Genomic DNA, 24,108 nt, shown 5'->3' with positions numbered 1-24,108 from the left:
TGTATGAAAAAAATCTTACAAAAACATTGAAAGTATGCAACCCAATTAGCAAAATGTACGCCACAGTGCTCCACAGTTGTCAACCTAAGAGATATAGGTTAGAATTTAGTTTTTAATTTAAAATGTCTCAAAAAAATCCATTAATTAATGAAATAAACGGTGTTGTAATAAAATATAGCAATAAAAGGGCTGTTATTTGCTACGATAATGACCTGGTTATAAAAGAATTAAATTATAAAGATGTAGGTATGATTAGTCAAAGGATACAAAGTGGTTTAGATCTGTTTAAAAATTGTTTTGTTGGGTTATATATGGATCAAAATATTTTTATACCGTCTATAATAATAGGGTAATTACGTTAAACTCAATTTGTGGTTATACTGATAATTTTTAATTTTAGGTTACAAAGCCTACAATGTCCTTTTACATTTCTTAATGCAACAAACACAGAGAGTTTTAAAAACATGGACGTTATTGTTACTTTAAATAAAGAATTTGATAATTCGTATTATTTATTCAATAAAAAAATTGATTTAATCTGGGATTATAAATTAAATGCATATATATCGAAAGATTTTAGAGTACGCAACAAGAGAGGATTTATTGAAAAAATTAATTATGTTGTTGAAACGTCAGGGACAACTGGTCCATCCAAGCAAATTTGGGTTGAACATTACTGTATTTATTCGAATATTAGAGATTTAAGGTTTTTTTGAAATGTGAAATGTATATTAAAATGATGTTCTTTTTGATATTTTTAGAACAAAACTAAATATCAGCCATGAAGATGCAATTTATTACCAAACTAATATAACGTTCGATCCTTCAATGATTGAATTATATTTATCATTAACCACCGGAGCTTCTTTATTAATAATCTCAAATCCATTAAAACGGGATTTTTCGAAATTATTTCAGATATTATTTAAAACTGGATCAATAACTTTTTTGCAAATGTGCCCTTCAACGTTTTTGCAATGGTCTCAAGAGGAAATCAACTATATTTTGAATAAATCCCGTTTAAAAGTTTTGCTTTTGGGTGGGGAAGATTTTCCTAAATCTTTATTGACTATGGTTAAAAATAAAAACACGAAGATTTTTAATATTTATGGAATAACCGAAGTTTCTTGTTGGGCTTCTATTGAAGAAATTAATTTTGATCGAGAAATTTCTTTGGGGGAAACTTTAAACGATATTTCATTTGAGGTTAGAAATGAAAATGGTATTAAAATTGATGAAGGGGAAGGAGAATTGTGTATCGGTAACTCTTCGACGTTTTTACTTAAAACATTTTAATAAATCTGATTTTAGGAAGTTCTAAACGAATATGTTATTTGAATAAGGATGAGAAAATATCTTTACCTTTGTTTAGGAGAACGGGCGATTTAGTGTCGATTAAAAATGGAAAAATTATTTATAAATGTCGGTTGGATTCTGTTTTTAAAAGATTTGGAATAAAAATTAATTTAAATCAAATTGAAAAAGAGATTTTTAAATTAATTAACCTCGAAAATATAATGGTTTATTTAGAAGAAAAATCAAAATTAATTTTATTCGTGAAATTGAATGAAATTGATGAATCGCTTATGGAAAAATCTTGCGACAAAATACGAGTTCAATTATTGCATGGATTAAAACAAGAATATTTCCCCGATCTCATCAAAGGTTTATCAAAGATTCCTTTAACGAAAAATGGAAAAGTGGATAAAGAGTATTTAAAAAAATTCGTTGATGTTGTAATTAAGAAAAACAAAAATTTAAGCAATGAATTAGATATTTTTAAAACACTCTGGGTAAAATATTTACCACAAAATTACGATTTTAATGATAAAACTTTTTACGAATTAGGTGGTTCCTCCATTTTAAGACTTCAATTTACAAACGAATTTAAACAATTAATTCATAAAAAAAATCAACTACCAACTCAATTTTTTGATTACATATTTTCCAATAGTTACGGTAAAGTAATCAATTTTATCGAAAATCATCAATTTGATAAATCGTTGAAAAACCCTATGAAAAAATTGAAAACTCTCCATCACAATTATCATCAATTAATCATTAAATGGAGTTATGACCTCAAAGGATGTGTGGATTCAACTCCTTGCATAAATAAATCGAAAAAGTAGGTTATTTTCAATATTTTGACATTTAATGTCAATTTGACGTTTGTTATTTTGAGGTTACATGTCAAAGTTTTTTTTGCAGTTTAATATCAATTGGATCATTTTCAAACAATTTTGCAACGTTAAATTTAACAACTGGTAAAGAATTATTTAAAATAAGCCTACCAAATGCATTAGAAAGCAGTTCTATCATCACCAATTCCGGAAATTTGGTCATAATTGGTTGTTATGATGGTTGTTTATATTCAATGGATATGGAAAATAAAAAAATTTTATGGTGTTTTCGAACTGAGGACAAAATAAAAAATAAACCTGTTTTTATTAGAAATGAAGAGATGGTCGTTTTTGGGTCTTATGATAAACATTTGTACTGTTTAGAAACAAAAAGTGGTGATGTAATATGGAAAATATTGTTGAAATCTCCGATAACCGCTGATTGTTTGTGTTTAAAAGAATTTAATTTACTATTTATAGCGACGATAAATGGAAAATGCAATTTAGTTGATTTTAACGGAATAATATTAAAACAAATTAATTTGGGGAATCCAATTTTTAGTTCACCATGTTTATTTAATCTCAATCAAATTATTATCGCAACGGTTCAAGAAGGAATTTATTGTTTAAATCATCGAAATGATCTTGAGATTGTAAGTTTTTCTTGAAAGAAGGTAAAATACTTATTTTTTAATTTTTTTTTAGTTGTGGGCTCACAAATTAAATACAAACATTTATTCATCATTAACAACAATTAAAAATTTAATTTTTTTCACTTCCCATGATGGTTTTTTATATTCGTTAGAAATAATGAATAATTCATCTCGTTTAAAATTTAAGATTCAACTAGATTCACCAAGTTCTTCGAGCGTAGCAATTAAAGAACATTTAAATGAAATTTATTTAATCACCGCGTCAATAGATGGAGCTATTTACGTAATTGATTTTTACCAAGAAAGTATTTTAATTAAATATTCGTTGAAAGCGGAAATTTTTTCGTCTCCAATTATTTATCAGTGCAAAGAAACTAATAATCTTTCATTCCTTATTGGTTGTCGTGATAATAAATTATATTGTATTGAATTAATAATAAATGGACAAAAATGTAATTAAAAAATGTTTGTTTGTCATGAAGCCTTTTTATTTTCTCACCTTCATGTTTTTACAACAAATTTCATCCAAATCATAGGCAATTATTTTATTTTTAACACCATAATTCACAAATATACGACTAAATTACTTACATTATTTTTTTTGTTTCATTTAAAACTTTTAAACCCTAAGAGGATAGGAAATGTGCCAACCGCTTATACGCTTATTACATACTTTTTTCTCATTAAAAACACAGAGACATTAATTAGCCTAAAAAAATTAACAATATAGCGATAATCTATTCAGCAATTTCTATTAGAGGTTATGTAAATGCGCCACCTTTAATGAAACTTTTTCAAGATGAGAATGCAACTATATATTTACGATTTATGGTATTAAACACCGTGCGATTGATAACTTTATTTTTATGAATTCCCTTTCTTGAATACTTTTTTTATCCAAATATGACCCTCATTTCGAAGTGTACGAGGTTAATAGTGATTGAAATATAAACAAATGTAATAGAAAAAATAATTAAATGTAATAAAACGTTAGATTTGGAATGCAAAGCAGCGATTTTATGTAAAATCCCTCTTTCTTACTATTTTTATAAGATAATACATTAGCATTTATTTATTAATTTTCCTCCAAAAAGCTAGCGATCACGGAAATAAATTAGAAAATCTCTTTCACAGCTAAAAAGAAAAATTACCTCCCTAAATATACAAAGCATTTTTATCTTTTTTTAATCGTTGAAGGTCTTTCGTTTATCAAACAATAGTAAATAGTTTTTAATGATGCAGCACACAGTTTTACATAGAATATACGACCGCAAATCGTAAAAACCTAACCTCAAAAAAACGATAATCATAATAAATCCTCACCACCTTACCTTCTTTTTTTATCTTATTGTTCTTCATCGCCCAGCTCGTGTTTAATTTTTGAAAAATCAAATTCTTCTCCCGTACCCCTCTTAAATATATCCAAAACGTCCAAACACGTGGTCTCAAAATGAGTTGTAGCGTCGTACGATTCGGAAATAAAAATTTGCGATTCCAATCCGGCGTCAGTCGGTTCGTAATAATCCGAAACGGAAACAAATTTCTGACGAATTGTACCCAAAAGTTCTAAGCCGGGTTTAATTTCCGATTCCGGATTGTCAGTCTCAACCGTGGTTGAAACCATTGCGATAAACCAACCTTTCGCGGCCACTTGATGAGTATAAGAAACAAGTGATACGTAAATATCGGAATTGCGGCCGACCTGTTTTTGCGGAATGATTATTTGAGTGGAAAGAGCGTCTTTTGTGCTCGCTATGGGATGATCGATTAAACAGATGCAACGGATTACTTTACCCTTCTTACGAACGCGATCCATTACATAACTTGGATCGCAATAAACCTGTTTACACTTAGCCGTTTCAGAACCGGAACGTACCCCTACTACGCGACCCCCTTCGCCTAAAACTATTTCATCTATCGGTTTATCAAGCATGTATGTACCCCCGTATATCGCAGATAATCTTGCAAAGCCTTAAAAACAAATAAAATACAATAAATTCACCTTATTTCTATCATTCTCACCTTGTGGTAATTCACCAAGTCCATACATTGGATATAAATAAGGTGACTTTCCATAACGGGCCAACGACTCAGAATAAAGTTTGATACGCCTAATTGTTTGAATAGCAGGTTGTTCAAGATAATCATCGTCCCTGTACAAGGCCAGGGCGTGACCTGTAAAATCCCTGGTGTTGTTATCAAGGCCAAACTTCTCATAAAGAGCCTGCATCGTTGCTTTATTTGGATCAAAGTCTTTCCATGTACGAGGGTCATTCTCCTGGAAATCTTGAACATAAATCAAGAAATTGCGAAAACGACGTTTCTCAAACATTCCCATTAAGTCAGAAGCTAAAGCTTCTTTTTGATCCACTGGAACCTTAAAATTTAAAAAAAATGACAGTTAAATGTCAAAAATGACAGATGCATAAAATAAGTCTAAAATTCCAATTAAAACATAAAATTGACACTTACCTTAGATATTTTTCCACCTTTATAAACATAACTTCCTTCAACAGATTTAAACTCCAAATATCTAGTAACACCGGTATGGATGAGTAATTTTACTAGTTGTCCATTGGCCATAAGGAATTTAGGAATGAGATCAACGTTCCAGTCGCGACCGCGGCCGTATGTTTCATCCGGGTTGGGCACATTGAACTTGGCGAAGAGCTCCTCCAAGGGGCAGATGGAGGCCGATTCGCCTCCATAGTATTTGTTACGATCTATATGCAGGACTTTCTTACCGGAAACGGATAGCATACCACTCAAGATGCATTCCTTCAATCCGGTACCGAGAACGATTGCGTCGTATTCTTCATCCATCGTTGTTGATTTCGAAAATCTCTGAATCTAATAATTATAGGGGTGTTGAAAGGTTTTCTGCGTTTTCTGTGCACCAGCGGAGAAGCCGACGTCAAACGTCACTTTGCAGACAGCCAACCGTACAAAAAGAAAATAATCAATCGTTTTCATGTAATCTTTGTGGGCTTCTTAATTTTGTTTTTATATTATTTTTTTGCTGGTATTTTCATTCGTACATGTTTATTTATTATAAAATAATTGTTTATTTTTCGATAATTGCGTTAAATGTCTTGTAATAATCAAGAAATCTATTTTTAATTTAGGTTGGTAATAGATCTTTACTAAAAACATTTTGGAAATAATGATTGCAACATTAAAAAGATCTAATTTTTATATGAACGAACACATATCACATATTATTTATAATACAATTATAATTTCTATGTTGCCTTAAATTTTATCAAAACAAAAAAATATGTAATATGTAATTTTATTATATTGAATTAATATTGAGACAATCAATATTAACCAACTTGTAATGAATGAATAAAATATAAAAATTATAACTTATTTTTATAATGTAACTTTAATTTTTGCTTTAATGACAAAAATTAATTATGTATGATAAAAAATAAGCCACGTGTATAGGTACCCATACATATTTGTTAAAGTCGTTGTACATTTGACGTTTACCGTGTGGTATTAAGTGGGGGAAACGTCAGATGAGCCGTCAACCGCCAGTTGTGTATTGGACGTTTAAGTGTGTTGTTGCTTCTTAAACGCAGGGTACCGATAAGTAACTATTTGCGTATGTTACTGAAAGACTGATGAAGAAATAATTTAGAAGAAAAATTATTAAATATGCCACGTGTTAGAAGATAGGGTGCAGCCTCCGGGGGGGCCTCGTAATGCTAGAAACGAAACGATGTCCGGTCTTTCTGGCAATAACGGTGCCTCACGCGCCGAAAGTTCAGTGCACTGCTCCACTTACACATTCCCTCAAGAAATCCGGGATGTTAAAGGCCACGGTCGGAGTGCTAGCCACGGCGGGGGCGCAAGTCTCGCAGGCAGCAGCTCCGCAAATATTGTCGCCGGTCGTCCGTCAGCGCTTAAGACGACGAGGGGTCACCAAAGGGCTTTCTCACAAGGACAAATACCGGATAGTTCGGTTAGACCGGGTCACAGCAGGGTCGGTTCAAAAACTGATTTTATTCTCCCGCCGGGACACAAAGAAACGGAGACCGGGGGTCCGGTCACCACGCGATCATCTTTAAAGGGTCACTCTAGACAAGCATCCAGATCAGAGTCCATCTACACATTAAGAAGGAGCGCTCCTCCGTCGATGTGGAGGCGATTGATGTGCTTGGTTCTGAGAAGGTCTCCTAGATACGAACAGGAAGAACGGTTCAGGATAATAGTGCCCAATCACACAGTGCCTCCGAAAACCCCGAACAAGGACCACCCGAATGGGAAACGGCCGAACAACAAAATCCGAACGACCAAGTACACATTATTATCGTTTTTACCTAGAAACCTTTTGGAACAGTTTCATAGAGTCGCAAATTTGTACTTTATTTTTATCGTGCTGCTAAATTGGTTCCCTGCCATCAACGCCTTCGGGAAAGAGATCGCTATGATTCCCGTGCTATTTGTGCTCGGTGTGACCGCCGTTAAAGACTTGTTTGAAGATAGAAGGCGTTACGCTAGTGATAAGAGGATAAATAATTCGACTTGCAGAATTTATCACAGGTAAGAAAGAACACTATGATGATTTTGTTAAGTCTTGTCTTGTTTTGAATTGAATTCAATTTTTGAAGTTTAATTTGCAAATATTGTATTTTTTTTTAATGATCACATCGTTATTTTTTCAAAGAAAGTTGTAGATAATTCCTAATGATTCTTATAAAAGTGAAAGTTGAAAATGCGCGTTAGTTGTTGTTCCGTGTAATTTAAGCATAAATTTAATAATATCTCCATTGTAAGATTTAAAATAAAAGTAATCAACTTGATACTTTCCGATATAAGGTAATTAATTTTTTATTTTGAGAGATCTCATTTGGCAATCGTTTTTTGGGAGATAATGAAATGAATACTCTAGTAAAGCACAATTCGGTATTTTTTCATTTATAGATATCGTTATCATTCATGGACAATTAAGGTCTCTATCTAATTCCACCTTTTTCGCCGTTAAAAATACACAAAATACTCCGAATTGATTTTGAAGTATACGTCATAATAATTTTATTAATTTTTTTTCTTGGTAACTTCTTGTTTCGATAAGATTAAAATATCGATTGTTGAGCGTTAACAAGATTTTCACGGTTTTGACCTGTTCTCTGACGAGTTTGGGAATGATTAATTCGATATTTATAAATGGCGGAGGTTGGATTAATCGGTTGACCCATAATATCCGACTTATTAAACCTGTGGTGTCGCAGCAATTATTCAAGGGGCTTCCACAGGTGGTAGTATAACCAACTTTGATCAATATTTGTCCCTCCCGGTAATTTTATCAATAGAATATTCATTGAAATCACGACGTCAACGATGAAAACTAGATTTTCAAGTAAAGTGAGACTTCCGGTTAAGCGATGTGATTAAAATTTATCTCTGAATGTAATAATTAGTATTATTAAACAGATAGATAACCCTATCAAAATTTAAAGTGATTCAAAATCTGTGCATCTCAGGAAGTAGACTAAGAAGACTGGGTATAGCACTTTGTTAAACTGGGCCAGCTTTTCTGTTAGTTCTGTTCCTCCATATTAAAACAATTCGTTAAGTTTTCCAAATTTTTCTTCAATCTGGATAATAGTTTTTGTGCTTACAGGTGGCCTAACGTGTGTTGCCTCTTCGGTAGAGTATAGTTGTTTAAAATAGTATTTCCAATCATTCTTTGACACCATATTTATCTGTACATACACGTTGAGTGGCTTCTTTCAATTTCGGAGCATTTTTCCGACCCTTCTTTGAGCTTCGTGCAGGTCATAGTCGATAGCGCTCGTGATTAGTACCTTTTTTTTTGGTTCCTAACCTCTTCGCAAAACCAGATTTTGGTGTTGTTGATTGCTCTTACCAATGGTATTCTCTGCAGCCTCGTGGATGTATTTTTGATTCCAGTAAGTTACTTAATACAGTGAAGATCCCAGCCGTAGTTCGTATTACTTAATTCTTATAAATTGTTATACAAGTGATCAAAAAAATGAAATAAAATATATAATCGAGAGTGACAATCGATACGTTTTCATTACGTACAGTCGCCGTTACACTCACATATTTATATTTCATCGTTTCCTGTCAGTTTTGTAACCTTATCTATCTCGCTGGGAAAACACGCTATACACAAACGCGATTAAACATTATCGCACGAATAAAAGAGCGCAATAATTTTTAATTTTTAATCTTTAATCACGACAATAAGCGTGAATCGTATGATGAAAACATAATGGTTATTTTTTTTTATCCGGGGCGTACTCCGTTCCGAAAATAGCCAAAAAGGAATTTGGCCGTCGAAATAAGAATGAATAGTGGGTGGCAGAAACGTTACGACTTGTTTTTTGTAAAGTTAAGTAATTTACGATTTATGTTGTCCATCAACGCGTTCAATGTTTGGATTAAAATAGCGAATAAATTTGAAAAAGAAACGATTTTTTTTCGTATTTGAGTGTAGGATAATTTTCTTCTTGTTCGTAGACGTTAGAAATGAGACAACGCGTTGCTCAAGGTAACCCGAGTAAAAGTCGAGGATTGCAAAATGTCTTATTAGGTAACTTGCCCGGTGAGACGCGAACTCTAACTCTGCAAAGCGTAAAAGTGAAAATTAGAGAAAAAAGAAACGAAAAATCTAAACGTAGATATGAATTGTTAATGTTGTTGTTTAAGTAAAAATGGTTTACATTTTTTTTGCTCGGAAAAATTCTTATATATTTTTAAAGCATTCGTCGACGTTAAATTACGTCATTCGTGCATTAACATTTATTTAAAAAATAATAATCATTTTAAATCTCAATCTTTGAAAATATTTGGGGAAATCGATTTTTACCAAAAATAAATTTCTAGAAAAGCAAGAGGAAGTGACGTGATTATTAACTAACTCAAGGATTTTTTTGCCTTTGTAAACGATATGACAAATTCGTTTAAATACCAAATCGGTTTTGTTATCGTTAAAACAAACATATTGATACTAACACTAACATAAAATCATTGTTCAAATTGAAATCCCCACACAAAATCGGAGTTTTTAAGGGATTAAATTGCGTTTGTTCTTTATTTTTTATTAAATAAGACCAATTAATCTCGGGCGGAGTGGATTTGACTTGACTCAATATGGCATGACACGAATTCCCCGCTGAGAGACCAATTGGTGCGAATGGCCAATTAAAAAAGACGACGACGACATTTAATAATAGAACGGCATCTTATTGACACGTTATCTGTGTCAGTCTGTTATTGAAAGTAATCAAGCTATTTTCAGTTTTGAATTAAAGAAAATATTGGATTTTTTTTTCAATTATATTCAAACAATTTCGACCTTGACATTAAAAAAGGTTTAAAACCATTACATTTCCCGCGATGCCATATATAAATATGAAATAATTGTCATTGAACAAAAACTAGATTTCTAACACTAGACATAGAACTACAAAGTTTCATGTTTAGCCGTGCCTCTTTAGAACTAACGCCTAGCACTGTGTTACAAGAAGTATCACTAGACCTAAACTAGAAACATTCGGGTTTTTACCTTCTTGAAAGACGCGCGGCTAAACCCAAATGTTTCTAGTTCTAGATCCAGTATGAGTTCTAAAGATAATGTTAAGTTAATTCTAGTTCTAGTTGTTATTTCAAGAATTCGAATTTGAAAGAAGGTTATAATGCTATTATTAGTTTTAGTTCAATAATCGATTCTCATTTTTCTGTTCGATTTTACCACAGATGGATACCCTTTTGAACCATTCTCTCTTTTATTAAATATTTACAGTCCTACTGCCACGTGCTGAGAGCGATTGCAGACAAGTGTTTAAAAATTTATCAAACCGTAACATCTTGTGGTTTTCCGTCTTTATAGGTGATATGTTTTAAATGATCGTAACCTTCCAAATTGACATTGATATAATTGCTTCATTTCTTTTACCAATTTCATTTACAATTATTATTTTATATTATGGTGAATGTGAAATTTTAATGTTATTAATTTACCAAGTTTGATTGCAATTGTAAAATTAAAAAAAGTTGATGACGCCAATTTTTTTTTGATATCGATAACGTTATCGGCAAAAAATGTTGAGTTTATAGCAATTATTTTAGTAAAGTTGCAACAAATAAATTTAAAATTTGCGATAAGACTTAATTAATATAACATTTATGTTTGATATGGTTGAAAGGAGGACGAAATTGATCCGGGTGAACATTCAGGTAAACAATCGTGACAATTGGAGCAAACTCTAATGACTCGAACATATGAGTCATGCGATCGCGTTGTCATACAAACATTAATAAATTAGTGCATCGAATCCGAAAATCGTTATTCAATAATAAAAAAATAACAAATAATGGCCAACGCATAGCGGTCCGATTTATTTTTAAGCTGAATTTTTCCATTTTGTTTTCTTTCGACATCCCAACGAGATATTTCTGTAGTAGACTCGTGTCAACGGCACGTGTTTGTCTTTATCATTTTCTGTGTATATCTCGCGACTAGTTTTTGTTTTTCATAATGTTAGGTAACGCAACCATTGTTATTATCAACGAAAGATTAGCTTGGTGCTTTCATTTTAACTACTTTCTAGAAGCGAAAGATTTTTTTACACGTTATAAAAAGCAATAAATTTTATTAAACAAACAAAGAATTTTTGAAACGATTCCGTTGTAATTTTGTCCAGGTCAAGGTTGAGACTTTATCTATAATTTAAACTTACAATTGACAATTTACTTTGGATTGATGAAATGATTTCTAGTGAAACGTCGATACTAATATTTCTAATATTAAAAGATGTTTCGTTTATTTCTTTTTTATTTTAAATATCAAAATCAAATAAGAAAAGATGAAGTGTAACAGTATAAAAGATCAAAATATGTATGTATAAACAATAATGAAATACTTATCCTACCAACTTCCTAGAAACGAAAAAGGTAATGTTGTACCTAAATTAAAAATCTACTATTCAAATAATGATTATGCGGCTTAAGTATGAAGTTAAGGAAAAAAGAAATTACTTCCGAATAACCTAATATTTATTTTATGACTCAACCTATGTTTGCAATATTAGAAATGAGGACTGATAAAGGTGATAAATGAAGACGTTTTTCAAGCTAAATATATTTCTTCTAAGAACTTTTTTTGTTATAAATTTTTGTTTAATTATTATTCCTTTATTCACGGCCACAGCTGCAATATATTATTCTCCCACACATTGTTCTAAAAAAGGCTCGTAGTAGGAGTAACTGTTAATCGACACGTATATGTATTTTCGAGGTTTCTGTGCCGTTTATTTTGAAACGGAGCAAAAACGAAACTTACCAGTTAGAGTTACCACCAACCAGTATATTTATTCAAATTAACGTATTTTTCATCTCTCTTTGGCTCCTGCAATACCTAATGCAACGAGAAAATCTAACGACTAAGAAGTCGTTTTATTATACCCCTTACGTAATACATCAAACAATTATGCGCAAATGTCAAATAACACTTGTCCACCAACATTCAATAACGTTATACGCATAACAATAGATTCAGTTTCTTTATGTTGTTGATTTCGTTTTTGTACAAAAGGTTTTTCAGCGATTTATAATTTGTTTTCGTATTCTTAAAAGCTGGAGAAGGTGAAAGGTTAATTGAGTTGATGTGCATCCAAAGATTGAATAATGTATACAGGGGTTTAAAAAAAGTTCCTGTAGAAATTGTGCGGAGAAATCTATGCGTTTCCTTCCTGCCACTTTCCTTATTTAAATACCATAAAATCTATTTCGAGGAAAATATTTCAATGAGTTTATTTTAACCGGATGCAACTAAAAATCGAGGACGTTAATGAAAACGTTACAATCTCCTAATTTTTTTTTAATCTGAAATACACCTTGAAACCAAGGTAGATATTTTATTATTAATCGAATGGTTATTTTTTTAAAATACTTTAAAGCTTTATTGTAGTCTCGGCGGGTTTTAGTCGATTTAAGATAATTATTTTTATAATCAATTCGACTTTTATAGAGACTATTGAGTATCTTATAAACCGCAAGATGATGACTTCATCACACGTACGGTTTTACCGTGACCTATATTTTACTCCGGTTCATTGTCACCGTGCTACTTCCATATGCGTAGAAATGCTTATTATTATGTTGGTGAACTGTAAAATAACCTTTTAATTTACGTCGCCCAAACTACTTTCATTGAAATTATCGATTACATCAAAGATTGCAAACTTGATAGAATATTTATTATAATTACAGACTATTTTCATATCATTTTCTTACACTATTGACATTAATATAAGGATATAATCAGTTAAGAAATCTCAATTTTCTGTTTAATAAAAAAATATTTTTATTTTTAGTGAAGCTGATAGATATAAAAAAGTTTTATGGAAAGATGTACGTGTTGGCGATCTCATCCATCTCTCAAACAACGAAGTAGTTCCTGCTGATATCTTATTATTGAGGAGCAGCGATCCAAACGGACTTTGCTACATCGATACAGGCCATTTGGATGGTGAAACGAACTTAAAACAACGACAAGTCGCTAGAGGATTCGTCGAGAAGGTATTTAAAAAAATCGGTTTCTTATCGATTCTTATTAAAAGATAACGTTTTATAAACGGATTTTTACAATTAAATAAAAAAATAATAATGACTAATCGCTTAATTCCAAATTTGTATTGACGCAAATCAAAAACAATAAAACAATATTATTTTTTACAGCAACATCGATTTCAACCAAATTTGTTTAAAAGCAAAATAGAAGTGGAACCTCCAACCACGAAAATCTATCGATTTCACGGTGCCATAATTCACGAGACCGCCGAACGAATCCCAGTTGGAACGGAAAACCTTCTTCTTAGAGAATGTTTATTGAAAAATACCGATTATGTCGAAGGAATCGTCGTTTACGCCGGTAAACAACGTTTTTCAATGATCTTTTAATCGTATAAACTTGTTTTTTTGGCGGATGTTTATAGGTCACGAGACGAAAGCTATGCTTAACAACGGCGGCCCACGTTACAAAAGGTCGAGTTTGGAAAAGCAAATGAACCAGGATGTGATCTGGTGTGTACTCACCCTTATTATATTATGCGTAATTGGCGCGATTGGGTGTAAGGTATGGTTAGTAGCGGCCGAAAATATGGGAGAACCTTTCATTTCTGATACATTTTCATCATCTGGGGAAGCGTTTTTAGCATTTTGGACTTATGTGATTATTTTACAGGTTGTTATTTACATACTTAATTAACTCCTAACTTAATTTGGTTTTCACATCTACGCGAAGTTAGCCCCCAATTAAATAGTATTTTAATTATAACACGAGCACGTCTTTTCGATGAACAATATCTCATTCGAAAGCTTATTCCTTGGCTAATACGTTAATTAATTAAAGAAATCACAGAAATGTTTAAAACGTAAAAATACAAGACAAAATATAAATTTTCCTTGACTTTTGGCACAGATGTTAGGTGGATTCAACTTGGATATCTTAAAAATTTCATAAAAAATCAAAGTATTTAAGGCTTAAAATAATATTGTACGAATAAATTAGTCAATAGCAATTCCAAGAACATTAAAGTAAACCCGAATAAAAGTAATCTTTATTTATTTATTCAAAACCAATAAATTTCAATTGAAATGAGCTATTGTAGTCAAGACTTATTTAAAAGCGGTTTTTTCTATTTTCTAATCTCATACGACTTTTTCTTACAGATACTCATTCCTTTATCATTATACGTAACATTAGAAATGTGTAAAATAATCCAAGTTTACCACATCCACAACAACGTAGATCTTTACGATCCAGTTACAAATAAACGGACTCAATGTCGAGCTTTGAATATAACCGAAGAATTGGGTCAAATTCAATACATATTTTCGGATAAAACGGGCACTTTAACTGAAAATCGAATGATATTCCGGCATTGCTCTATAGCAGGAGTCGATTACGAACATCCGCAATTAGTGGACGAATTAGAAGCGAACGGTGGTTTAAATAAACTCACTTCGCTTTCGGTGGTTTGTAATCCAAAATTAATCGAAGATTTAAGTAGTGCATCGTCGCTTCACGAACACGTCTTAACCCCAAAGCAAATTCACGCATCTCGTGCCCAGGAATTTTTAATAATGCTAGCGGTTTGTAACACAGTCGTTTGCTCACATCATCCCCACGTCGATATGATGAATGAAAGCGGAACTATAGAACAACAACAAATCGAAACCAATTTCGATGATAACAGTAATAATGATCGATATAGGAGATTGGCGGAATCTAGATCGGTAACACCATCGCCACCTTTAACATCAACATCGAACGTTTATCTCGGCGGGGATCGAAGGCAACACGTGCCTTCATTAACTCCGATTTCCGACACATCACCGACCACAACCGAACTAAACCCGGATTTAACAACGAAAATGTCAATTATTAAACCGAAAAGAATGATCCCAACATTATTTTTATCGAAACGAAACGGAACGAATTTAACTGACGAACAAAAGTTAAAAATGAATCTATCATCAACGCCCTCACCAAAAGATTCCAAGCCGATTTATGAAGCCGAAAGCCCCGATGAATTAGCATTGGTCGATACCGCTTATAATTACGAGTTTAAATTAAAAAAACGATCACCAGGTTTATTAACGGTGCAAATACCAGGAGATGGACGATTAGAATTTGAGATTCTAGCTGTTTTACCATTTGATTCCGTAAGAAAATGTATGTCGGTTATTGTGAAACACCCCATCACGAAAAGAATTATTTTATATTGTAAAGGTGCTGATTCAACCATTTTAACTCGTATGGCACCGATTGAAGATGATTCTGAACAAAAACATATCATAACGCGAACTCAACAGCATTTAAATAGCTACGCTAGAAAAGGTTTAAGGGTTTTGGTGATGGCCAAGAGGGTATTAACGCTTCAAGAATACAACGATTGGTCGAGAAAACATCAAGAAGCGGAATTAGCTCACGATAATGTTGAAAGAAAATTAAGAGATGTTTACGGATTAATTGAAAGTAATTTAACCGTTATTGGAGCCACAGCCATTGAGGATCGATTACAAGAAGGTGTACCTGAAACTTTAACTAATTTAATATCGGCTGGGATTATTATATGGGTTTTAACCGGTGATAAGCCAGAAACGGCAATTAATATAGCGTATTCCGCGAAACTTTTTTCACCAAACATGGAAGTTTTAAAAATTATGGCCCGATCAAAAGAAGCCGCGGAAAATTCGATTTTACTTTTTCTATCAGAAATTGAACGCGAACAAGGTGGTGAAACCGACGAGAATTACCCGGAAGCGTCGGTGCGGAGTCGGAGAAGCATGCAAGGACAAGCTCGCGCTTTGGTCGTTGATGGAAAAACGTTAACGTTCATTTTAGATAGACGATCAAATCTGACAACGCCGTTCTTAAAGTTATCAACGTATTGTTCATCGGTTTTGTGCTGTCGAGCTACCCCTTTACAAAAAGCTTACATCGTTAAAGTCGTTAAAGAAGAATTGAAGATGAGAACGTTAGCTATCGGGGATGGTGCAAACGATGTTTCAATGATTCAAACGGCGGATGTTGGGATTGGTATTTCGGGGCAAGAAGGAATGCAGGCTGTTATGGCATCCGATTTTGCTTTGCCAAGGTTTAAATTTTTAGAACGATTCTTGTTGGTTCACGGACATTGGTGCTATGACCGATTGTCGAATATGATTTTATATTTTTTTTATAAAAATGCGGTAAGATATTTTTCAACGTTTTAATAATTTAAATTTATAATTTATTTTCTTTTAGGCTTTCGTTTTTTTAATATTTTGGTTCCAACTTTTTTGTGGATTCTCTGGAACTGTGATGATCGACCAGATGTACCTCATGTTATACAATTTATTATTTACTTCTTTACCTCCGATTGCCATAGGTTGGTAACAATGTTGATAATAAATTCATTTTAGTTTTAATTTTTTTTTTTTTAGGCGTTTACGATCAAAACGCTCCCGAAGAACTGTTAATAAACGAACCTTATTTATACAGAAGAGGACGCTTGGGACGCGCTTACAAATCTCATTCGTTCTGGTTAACACTTTTCGATGCTTTATATCAAAGCATTGCAGTTTTCTTTATTTGTTTTTGCGTGTATTATGATACAGACATAGGACTTTTTGAGTTTGGGACCGTTTTAACAACAGCTTGTATGTTTGTTATGTTGTTACATGCTGGTATTGAAATTAGATCTTGGGTAAATTAATTAATTTACATTAATTCGAGTAATTTAAATCTATTTAATTTTTTTAAGACTATAATCCACGTTTTAACCATCGTTTTCTCCATCAGCGTCTTTTACATCTACAGTTATTTGTATAACTCGATTTGTGTGAGCTGTTTTGGTTTACCGAGTAGTTATGGGGTGATACAAAATACGGCGAGTACCTTAAATTATTGGCTTGTGATTCCTATTTGTTGTGTAACAGCCATTTTGCCAAGGTAATTTTTTTTCTCAATATATTTGTAACGTTAAAATTTAATTTTTTTAGGATAATTATTCGAGTTGCGAAGAACATTTTCTACCCGGAGGAAGTGACCAAGGCGGTTATAGAACATAGAAGAGCTGCTAGAAGAGGTGAGGGATTTCTAGTAAGTTGGTCTAGGTCGACTTCAGCGTCTTCAATTTACAGGTAAGGTGGCCAAAAAAAAGCTTCTAAAATAACAACGATTTGAACAAAAAATGTATATTCAAACCTCATTGTGTTAATCGTTTAATACTCAATGCTTGTGTTTAGCTACTTTTATAAATCATTTCACACCTTTACTATAAACGGGGTTATTCAATTAAGTAAGCTAATTGAGTAAATTGTCAACGGGTATGCAACCCAAATGACGTAAACGTCAATTGGCTGGTATAAACGAATACTAAAAAAAAATTTAAAACTACGAAATTAATTCTTTTAATTTCAAACATTAATCACTTAATGAATCGCCTTGTACTCATTTAAATAAATTGTTGTAGCTTTTTTGCGACACTTTTTTTTCTGACAAAGTTAAGGTAAGCACGCATGTTCCTTTTTATTCTTTTAACAAATTGTAAATAGTTAATGTGAATGGGTATCAGCAAAAATGTAAGTACGTTTTAATTTCTTTATGTTAAGTGTTTGTGAGGTGTGCTAAAACATACTTAAAAATTTGTTTTAAATAATTAATTTTTAAATATTTTATTTTTGATTTTCACAGAACCGCCAATAACCGGTCTCAGGATAACATTGTAACGGTAACGGGATGATTAAAAAGATAATTAAGAAGATGTACATTTTCCCAAAGTGACCTTAAAATAAATTTCTTATCGACAAGAAAGTACCAACAAATTAAAAGTATATATGTATACAAAAGTAGTTAAAATAATTAGGAAAAAAGAACTTGCATTTTTTTATAGGCTGTGACGCAACAATTAACTTTGTATTTCTATACTATAGGAGTTAAGAGTTTAAATAGGGACCAAATTAGTAAAGTTGTAATTTATTTTTTACTCTGTGCGTGATGATTGATTTCCCCTTTTTTTTATTTAAGTGCCATTCGCTCCTTAAACCCTTTAAATCAATTTTTAAAACACTATTTAGTAAAGAGAGTTGTTTTTTTGGGTACTTAACACTAAGAAATAAATATATAATTAATTAATTTTTTTCTTCGACCAGTTACCAAGTTAGTAGTGAGTTTAAAATGTAAATAAATCATCCCTGACTTTCATTTCAATGTGATTACAATTTTTTTTTCACAATTTTATCATTGCAATATCTCGTTGTTCCTTTAATTTAATGTTATTACCTATGTTTTTTTTTGTTTAAATTAATTTAATTACAATACATGGTGATACTAATTTTATATTGTTGTAGTACTTGCCAATAATGTAATTAATCAATTTTATCGTTTATTCTTTTAAGTGGTTATTGTAATAATTAATTATTTCGGAAACCAAAATAATACGGCACGGCAACCTCAAGTCAATTCTAAATGAAATATAGAGAAGAAAATATGTTTGCCTTAATCTAATGTGAAAAATCTATCTTTAAGTTATTTTAGGCGTTAGGAATTGATAAATTAACAGACCCGAAATTAATAAATAGTCGTTAACCGTTGAGTTTTGTCGTATAAGAGTATATGAAAATGTTAAAACACAAATTTTTACTAATTAATAGCTATTTTTATCATCATTGAAAATTGTATTTATGTTTAGTGAAACATTTTTTATTGAAATAAGGGGGAAACAGTATTAAACGAGTTGAAGTTTCTGATTTTTGTTTTAAATTCTTTATTCCTGTTTTAAGTCACTTTTCCCACAATTTTCTTTAAAAAATTATTGTCTAAGAAAGTGTTTTTTGACTCGACTAAATTAAAATATAATAATTACAGTGCCTTTCTATTTTCTTCAAATTATTAAATTAGTTTTCTATTTTTGCGGAACTATACGTTCATCTTTCCATTCATAGATGGCACAATTTTGATGCTTAAAACTTTCAATAATTTTTTTAAATTAATTTTTGATTCACCATATATTTATTAATATAAATGTGTTAAATATCTAAAACACTCGTTTAAAGTTAGTCGCTATTAAATTTATCTTTTATACGTCATTTTATTGAAAGTTGTTAAAGTAGTATTCTAATTAAATTTAAATTAGTTGTGTAATAGTTTGAAGCAAAAATAATTTTTAAATTACATACAAAAAAAAGTTATAAACACTTTTGAGTGCATTGAAGCGAAATAAACTTGCGTACTCGTTGATTTCTAATAGGGGGAGAGTCGAGTGGCGACCATCGCAAGGCGCAAGCTGTTAAGAACGTTTAGAAAAAGGTCCCTTTCGTCCCTTCACATCCATTCTATTTCAATCGGATTACCAAAAACCATTTTGGTTTCATCGGTGGTTGCTTCTTAACATAGAAATCAACGCCGATTTCATGTTAAATGGATCGCAAAAGATGATGTAACAGCTGTATATAGTTCTTTCTCTTATTTACAAGTTGCTGATGTTAATTAATAATTTATTAAACGAGTTGCGTATATCATTGAATGAAAATTAATCCACTTTGGTAGTTTGCCAAGAAAGGACTTATTTAAGGTGTATATTGAATACTTTGGCTGTCGGCTCGAAAAGGATAGAAGCTTTTGGGGTTCTCTTCGCATGATAAAAAAAAGAACAAAACCAAAATGTTAAGATTCAGAAACGGGTTAAGCTCGAATTATTTACGTTTATATTCTTATTTATTATTTTAATTAACGCAATTTAGGGCGTAATAGGATTGTTCTTTGTTAAGTAAATTTTTGACAACAAAAAAATAATTAAAATTGAAAAGGTTTTCTATTAAAACCCCATTTGAATAGGTAACACACAGCTTACGTGTGTTATTTGTCGTCTCTCGTTTTAAGTTTCTTAAAGCTTCTTAAGTGTTTTATTTCACATCGCTAGAACATGTAGTGGTACTTTGAATCAGCGTCAACGGAATGTGGTCTATGGCTTGGAAAATCTTCGATTTTAAGTTTTCATTGAAGCCGTTCGAGCGTAATTATTAAAGGACCTTTTAATAACGTCTTCGTGAGAATCGGTTTTACGTGATTTTTTTGTTAATTTGAGATATAAACTATTTCTTATTAACTCGTAAAAATGCAGTTGTAACTCTTTAGACTTTACACTAACGAAGAACTAATAACAGGAGCTTTCTAAAATTGTCGATAACGCCGCAATAAAAAACCAATAATTGAAGTTTTTTTAATGTGTGCTCTCGGTGGACGAAGTAAAAGCTTTCTTCGAAAAACAATAAAGCGAACGAGTTTTAGAGCTTTCCGGCTATTATATTAGAAAAAAGAATTTTCGACGTGGACGACGTCGTAAAAACATAGTTTCAGGAGCCGGACGAACTCGACGCTCTACAAATAAATATTCAAAATTTAAATTTACACCTGCGCCAAATCGTAAATCATTTGCCACAGCTGAGGAACCGCTTTAGTGTCTTCTTCGCGGAGAGTCATTATGCCATACCTACTTTGAAAGGTTCTGTAATTTTTTCCACATGACATTTACGACAATTAAGAGTGACAAAAAAGTTACCGACAAATCTTTGTTGAATCAATAGAAAATATTTAAGGAATTTTTTCTCTTTGTAATACATCATAAAAACGCGTCGTCAAAACGGAAGGCGCCGAGACGTGAATGATCCATCAAGAGTTGTACGTCCTCCATCATGTGCCTTAACCGTGCACCGTGATCTGATTAGCCCCGGATGCCAAAGGGTATTGTAAAAGGGCTCACCTGGTCCTGTCCTGTACTTCGTATTTATAGAAGCGTCTGAGCCAATTGTCCTCGTCCCCGGGGCTTAACACCTTCTTCTTCTTCTTCTCCTCCTTGGCGAGCTTTGATTGTATTATTATTCTATCACAGTTGACGTCGACCCTTTTGAATAAGAAAATCCTCGTAAAAAAGGATTATCTAAAATGTAACCGTTGTAATCCTAAAAAAATAATACAATATAAAATTATTAAAAAATCTAAATCTACTAAATATATTACCATAATTTTGAAATAAGGTGGAAATATTTTATTTTAACGATATATTTAAATAGTTAAGTTAATCCTGTGGGATTTTAACTGTAAACGGGTACGAGAAAACCGTATTACTTCCGCTTACAAAGAGCTGTTTTCGTTTTGAGGATACCTTTTTGTAAGCGAGATCGAAAACTCGGATTTCTAAGTAGATTATCGTCACAAATCCGATACTCTTCTACAACGATTGTACGTCTTTCGAGTTGTTTAGATCTGTTTACTAAATTCCGGGTAAGAAAGCTCAGTGTGGTCCGGAAAGGTGGACAAGAGTTAAGTATTATAACGGAAGATTTTGTAACTAACGGTCCGTACTTAATCCTATTACGTATCTTTTAAAAATGTTTCAATTCCAATCTTCTCCTTCTTATAGCGCTGTCTCAAACCGTCGGCGAAAATCTTTTTGCAATGAATTTTGACGTTTTCTGATCAATATTTCTCACCTCTTGTTATGTGTCCTAAATAGTTCAGCTTTCTTTCTTTAACTATTCGTACATATTCACTTCTAGCTTCTTCTTTATTCTTTGGATCACAATTCCTAAGTTAGTTAGTTGATTATGGTTTTATGATAATTAGAAGATTGGTGGAGTAAGCAAGCACTATCATGTCCTCTGCGTAATGTTATATATCTTCTGATGCTAGATCTTCATGCTTATGTATGCCCTCCTGCTAACTTCTTCTCGTTCTATCAGGCTTCCTTCTTTCTGCAGGTTTCCAGTTGATAAATTATTTTGGGTTGATTTCGTTGTTCTGTTGTTGGAGCATATCCTTGCATTACATTCAAAGTGTAGATCTTTATTACTTATTATTACTCTCTCATTTATTGGTAACCATTCCATGCCGAATTGTACAAGGTTCTGAGTTAGTAAGATTCCCACTCCCTGCCCATGGTGGTGGTTTTTAATTCCCATGTAAATTTTTTTTTGCAAATAAATGCTAGTTTTTTTTATGAATTTTTTATCCCATCATCCTTTTCTTGTATTCGATTGATAATTACCTGTTTTCCGGGTACCATCCTATATCATCATCGCGCGATCGTCCATAATTAAAGGATGCGAAACAAAATTCTTGAAGCATCATCATGCCGCGTAATGATATTATTAAAACAGGTGATAATCGTCGGGTTGCGGTCGTCGTAGCGCGCGCTTGATAATGACAGGAGACCGTGGAAAACTCTACGCCCATTTTCTGGCGGTCATAAGACAGTCGGGCTCTTTGATCGATTGTGTTAATGACAATTGTACTATGTGTGTTGGGCGTTGAAGAAGCACCGCATTTCGCCATTGTGTTTGTTTGTGCTAAGTCACCGGACTCGATGTGCTCGCTTCTTTTATTCTTTTTCAATAACGGCGATCCTATACCATTTGATTACTGGTATCTGTAATGATGGCAATCTATTAGTTCAAATAAAAAAAATGTGGTGCAGAGTTTATTTCTAAGCATTAAGAAAAGATCGTTATTAACATAATTATGAGCACCAACTCCTACAATTGTCCATAATGAATACACCGACGAAGCACATAACAAGAAAATTGAAAAATAGGCCTTGAGTCGGGGACACAATAACACCCAAAAAAAGGGTTGGTGGCATTCGCATGCACACTCATACATAGAAGAGACGCAGGATACGCATTTTGAATGGGAATGTTGTGGGATAATTGTCCGTATTTCCCATTATTGAATTGGGAGGGCAGTAGCACGACGAAACCGGATCCCCTTCTGTTCCAAAACAACGACAGCTCTTATTCTTGCAGAAAGAACCTTATAAACTCAAATTAGCACTTTGTACGATTATTAATTAAAGCGGTGGACACGGACGAGGAGGAGCGGAGAGATATTGAACGTGGGGCGTAGCCGTCGATGGCCGCACCTCTACGGGGACGACAACCAAAGTAGCAACACCGCGTATCGAGAGCGAGATGAAATCAAAAACGTACAAAAAAATCACCAAGCTACTACTACTACTGGTGGCGGCGAAGAAGAAGACGGCGAACTTCTCTTTCAAAAAAGCGATCACTTCAAAATGGCTGTAGAAAACTGTCAAAATGCAAAAAAATATTTGATCCAACTAGAAACGCTAGAAAAGTATGTTTATTTCTTGAAGGCTTAAAATACCAAATAAAACAAAATTTACGAAATATCTCAATTTAATATCTTATAATCCGATCAGAAAAGTTCGATTTTAAGAGTTAAGACGTTACCAAGGAAGATTCGGAGCAGTTATTGCACCGAATGCGAGTTTATTAAAGCTTTTTTTTTATTAGAGTTGAAACCGATTTGCTTTCTGTTCCACTACGCTCTGCTGATGAAGCCATTCGGTCGCGATAAATTACAATTACGTTCCACGACGACAACGGCGGCGTCGACGACGGCTATCTCTTCTGCTAAACAACGACTTTATTAGCCGTGCCGACACACACACACACATACACATACGACGGCCCCAAAGCGGGGCCGCTACGCTTTTTAGTATTCAACGTTGTGGTATTGTTGTTCGAATCCGATCTGTGTCATAACTCAATCGGTCTGACCTTTTCTTTGTGTACCCATAGGTATTTATAGCAGAATTTTTATTTGAATATAGTTAAAAGTTAGTTCTTCAAATTTTATTTTTGGTATCACTATAGAAAACATTTAAGTAAGGTTTCCTATGATTGTAGGAGACATTGTTAGTCAACAAGTCGTCGAATTGATCAGATAAAAGTGTTGGAAAGAAAACTATTGCTAACAATCAAGTCAAAGGTCTTAATTTAACTCAACA

The 24,108-nt window shown here is 32.7% G+C and overlaps 3 protein-coding genes across 5 annotated transcripts; 2 read left to right on the top strand and 1 right to left on the bottom strand.

The window, feature by feature from the left end:
* The first annotated feature begins 1 nt into the window (after position 1).
* On the top strand, positions 2-3,250 carry LOC111414561 (Aminoadipate-semialdehyde dehydrogenase). Its single transcript, XM_023045944.2, has 6 exons — positions 2-349; positions 401-706; positions 762-1,261; positions 1,312-2,125; positions 2,209-2,773; positions 2,826-3,250. Exons 1-6 carry the CDS (start codon positions 123-125, stop codon positions 3,231-3,233), a joined length of 2,820 nt encoding a protein of 939 aa, XP_022901712.2. The 5' UTR covers positions 2-122; the 3' UTR covers positions 3,234-3,250.
* Positions 3,240-5,703, bottom strand: LOC111414562 (GDP dissociation inhibitor). Its single transcript, XM_023045945.2, has 3 exons — positions 5,246-5,703; positions 4,796-5,150; positions 3,240-4,744 (listed from the first exon to the last, which is right to left on the bottom strand). The coding sequence occupies exons 1-3, from the start codon at positions 5,594-5,596 to the stop codon at positions 4,119-4,121; spliced, it is 1,332 nt and encodes a 443-aa protein (XP_022901713.1). The 5' UTR covers positions 5,597-5,703; the 3' UTR covers positions 3,240-4,118.
* Positions 5,704-6,312: 609 nt separating this feature from the next.
* On the top strand, positions 6,313-19,045 carry LOC111414569 (phospholipid-transporting ATPase VD). 3 transcript variants are annotated; one of them, XM_023045955.2, is made up of 10 exons: positions 6,313-7,324; positions 13,126-13,330; positions 13,490-13,682; positions 13,747-13,994; positions 14,483-16,507; positions 16,563-16,686; positions 16,742-17,004; positions 17,062-17,249; positions 17,300-17,385; positions 17,994-19,045. In XM_023045955.2, the coding sequence occupies exons 1-10, from the start codon at positions 6,501-6,503 to the stop codon at positions 18,026-18,028; spliced, it is 4,191 nt and encodes a 1,396-aa protein (XP_022901723.2). In that variant the 5' UTR covers positions 6,313-6,500; the 3' UTR covers positions 18,029-19,045. The 3 variants fall into 3 exon arrangements, with proteins under 3 accessions (XP_022901723.2, XP_022901722.2, XP_071056114.1); XM_023045954.2 differs by having other exon boundaries at positions 17,300-17,440; XM_071200013.1 differs by lacking the exon at positions 17,994-19,045 and adding an exon at positions 17,773-17,987 and having other exon boundaries at positions 17,300-17,440.
* The last annotated feature ends 5,063 nt before the right edge of the window (positions 19,046-24,108 follow it).

Source organism: Onthophagus taurus, chromosome 11 (assembly GCF_036711975.1).
Source record: "Onthophagus taurus isolate NC chromosome 11, IU_Otau_3.0, whole genome shotgun sequence".
Lineage (NCBI taxonomy): Eukaryota > Metazoa > Arthropoda > Insecta > Coleoptera > Scarabaeidae > Onthophagus > Onthophagus taurus.
This window is presented reverse-complemented; position numbering and strand designations above follow the sequence as displayed.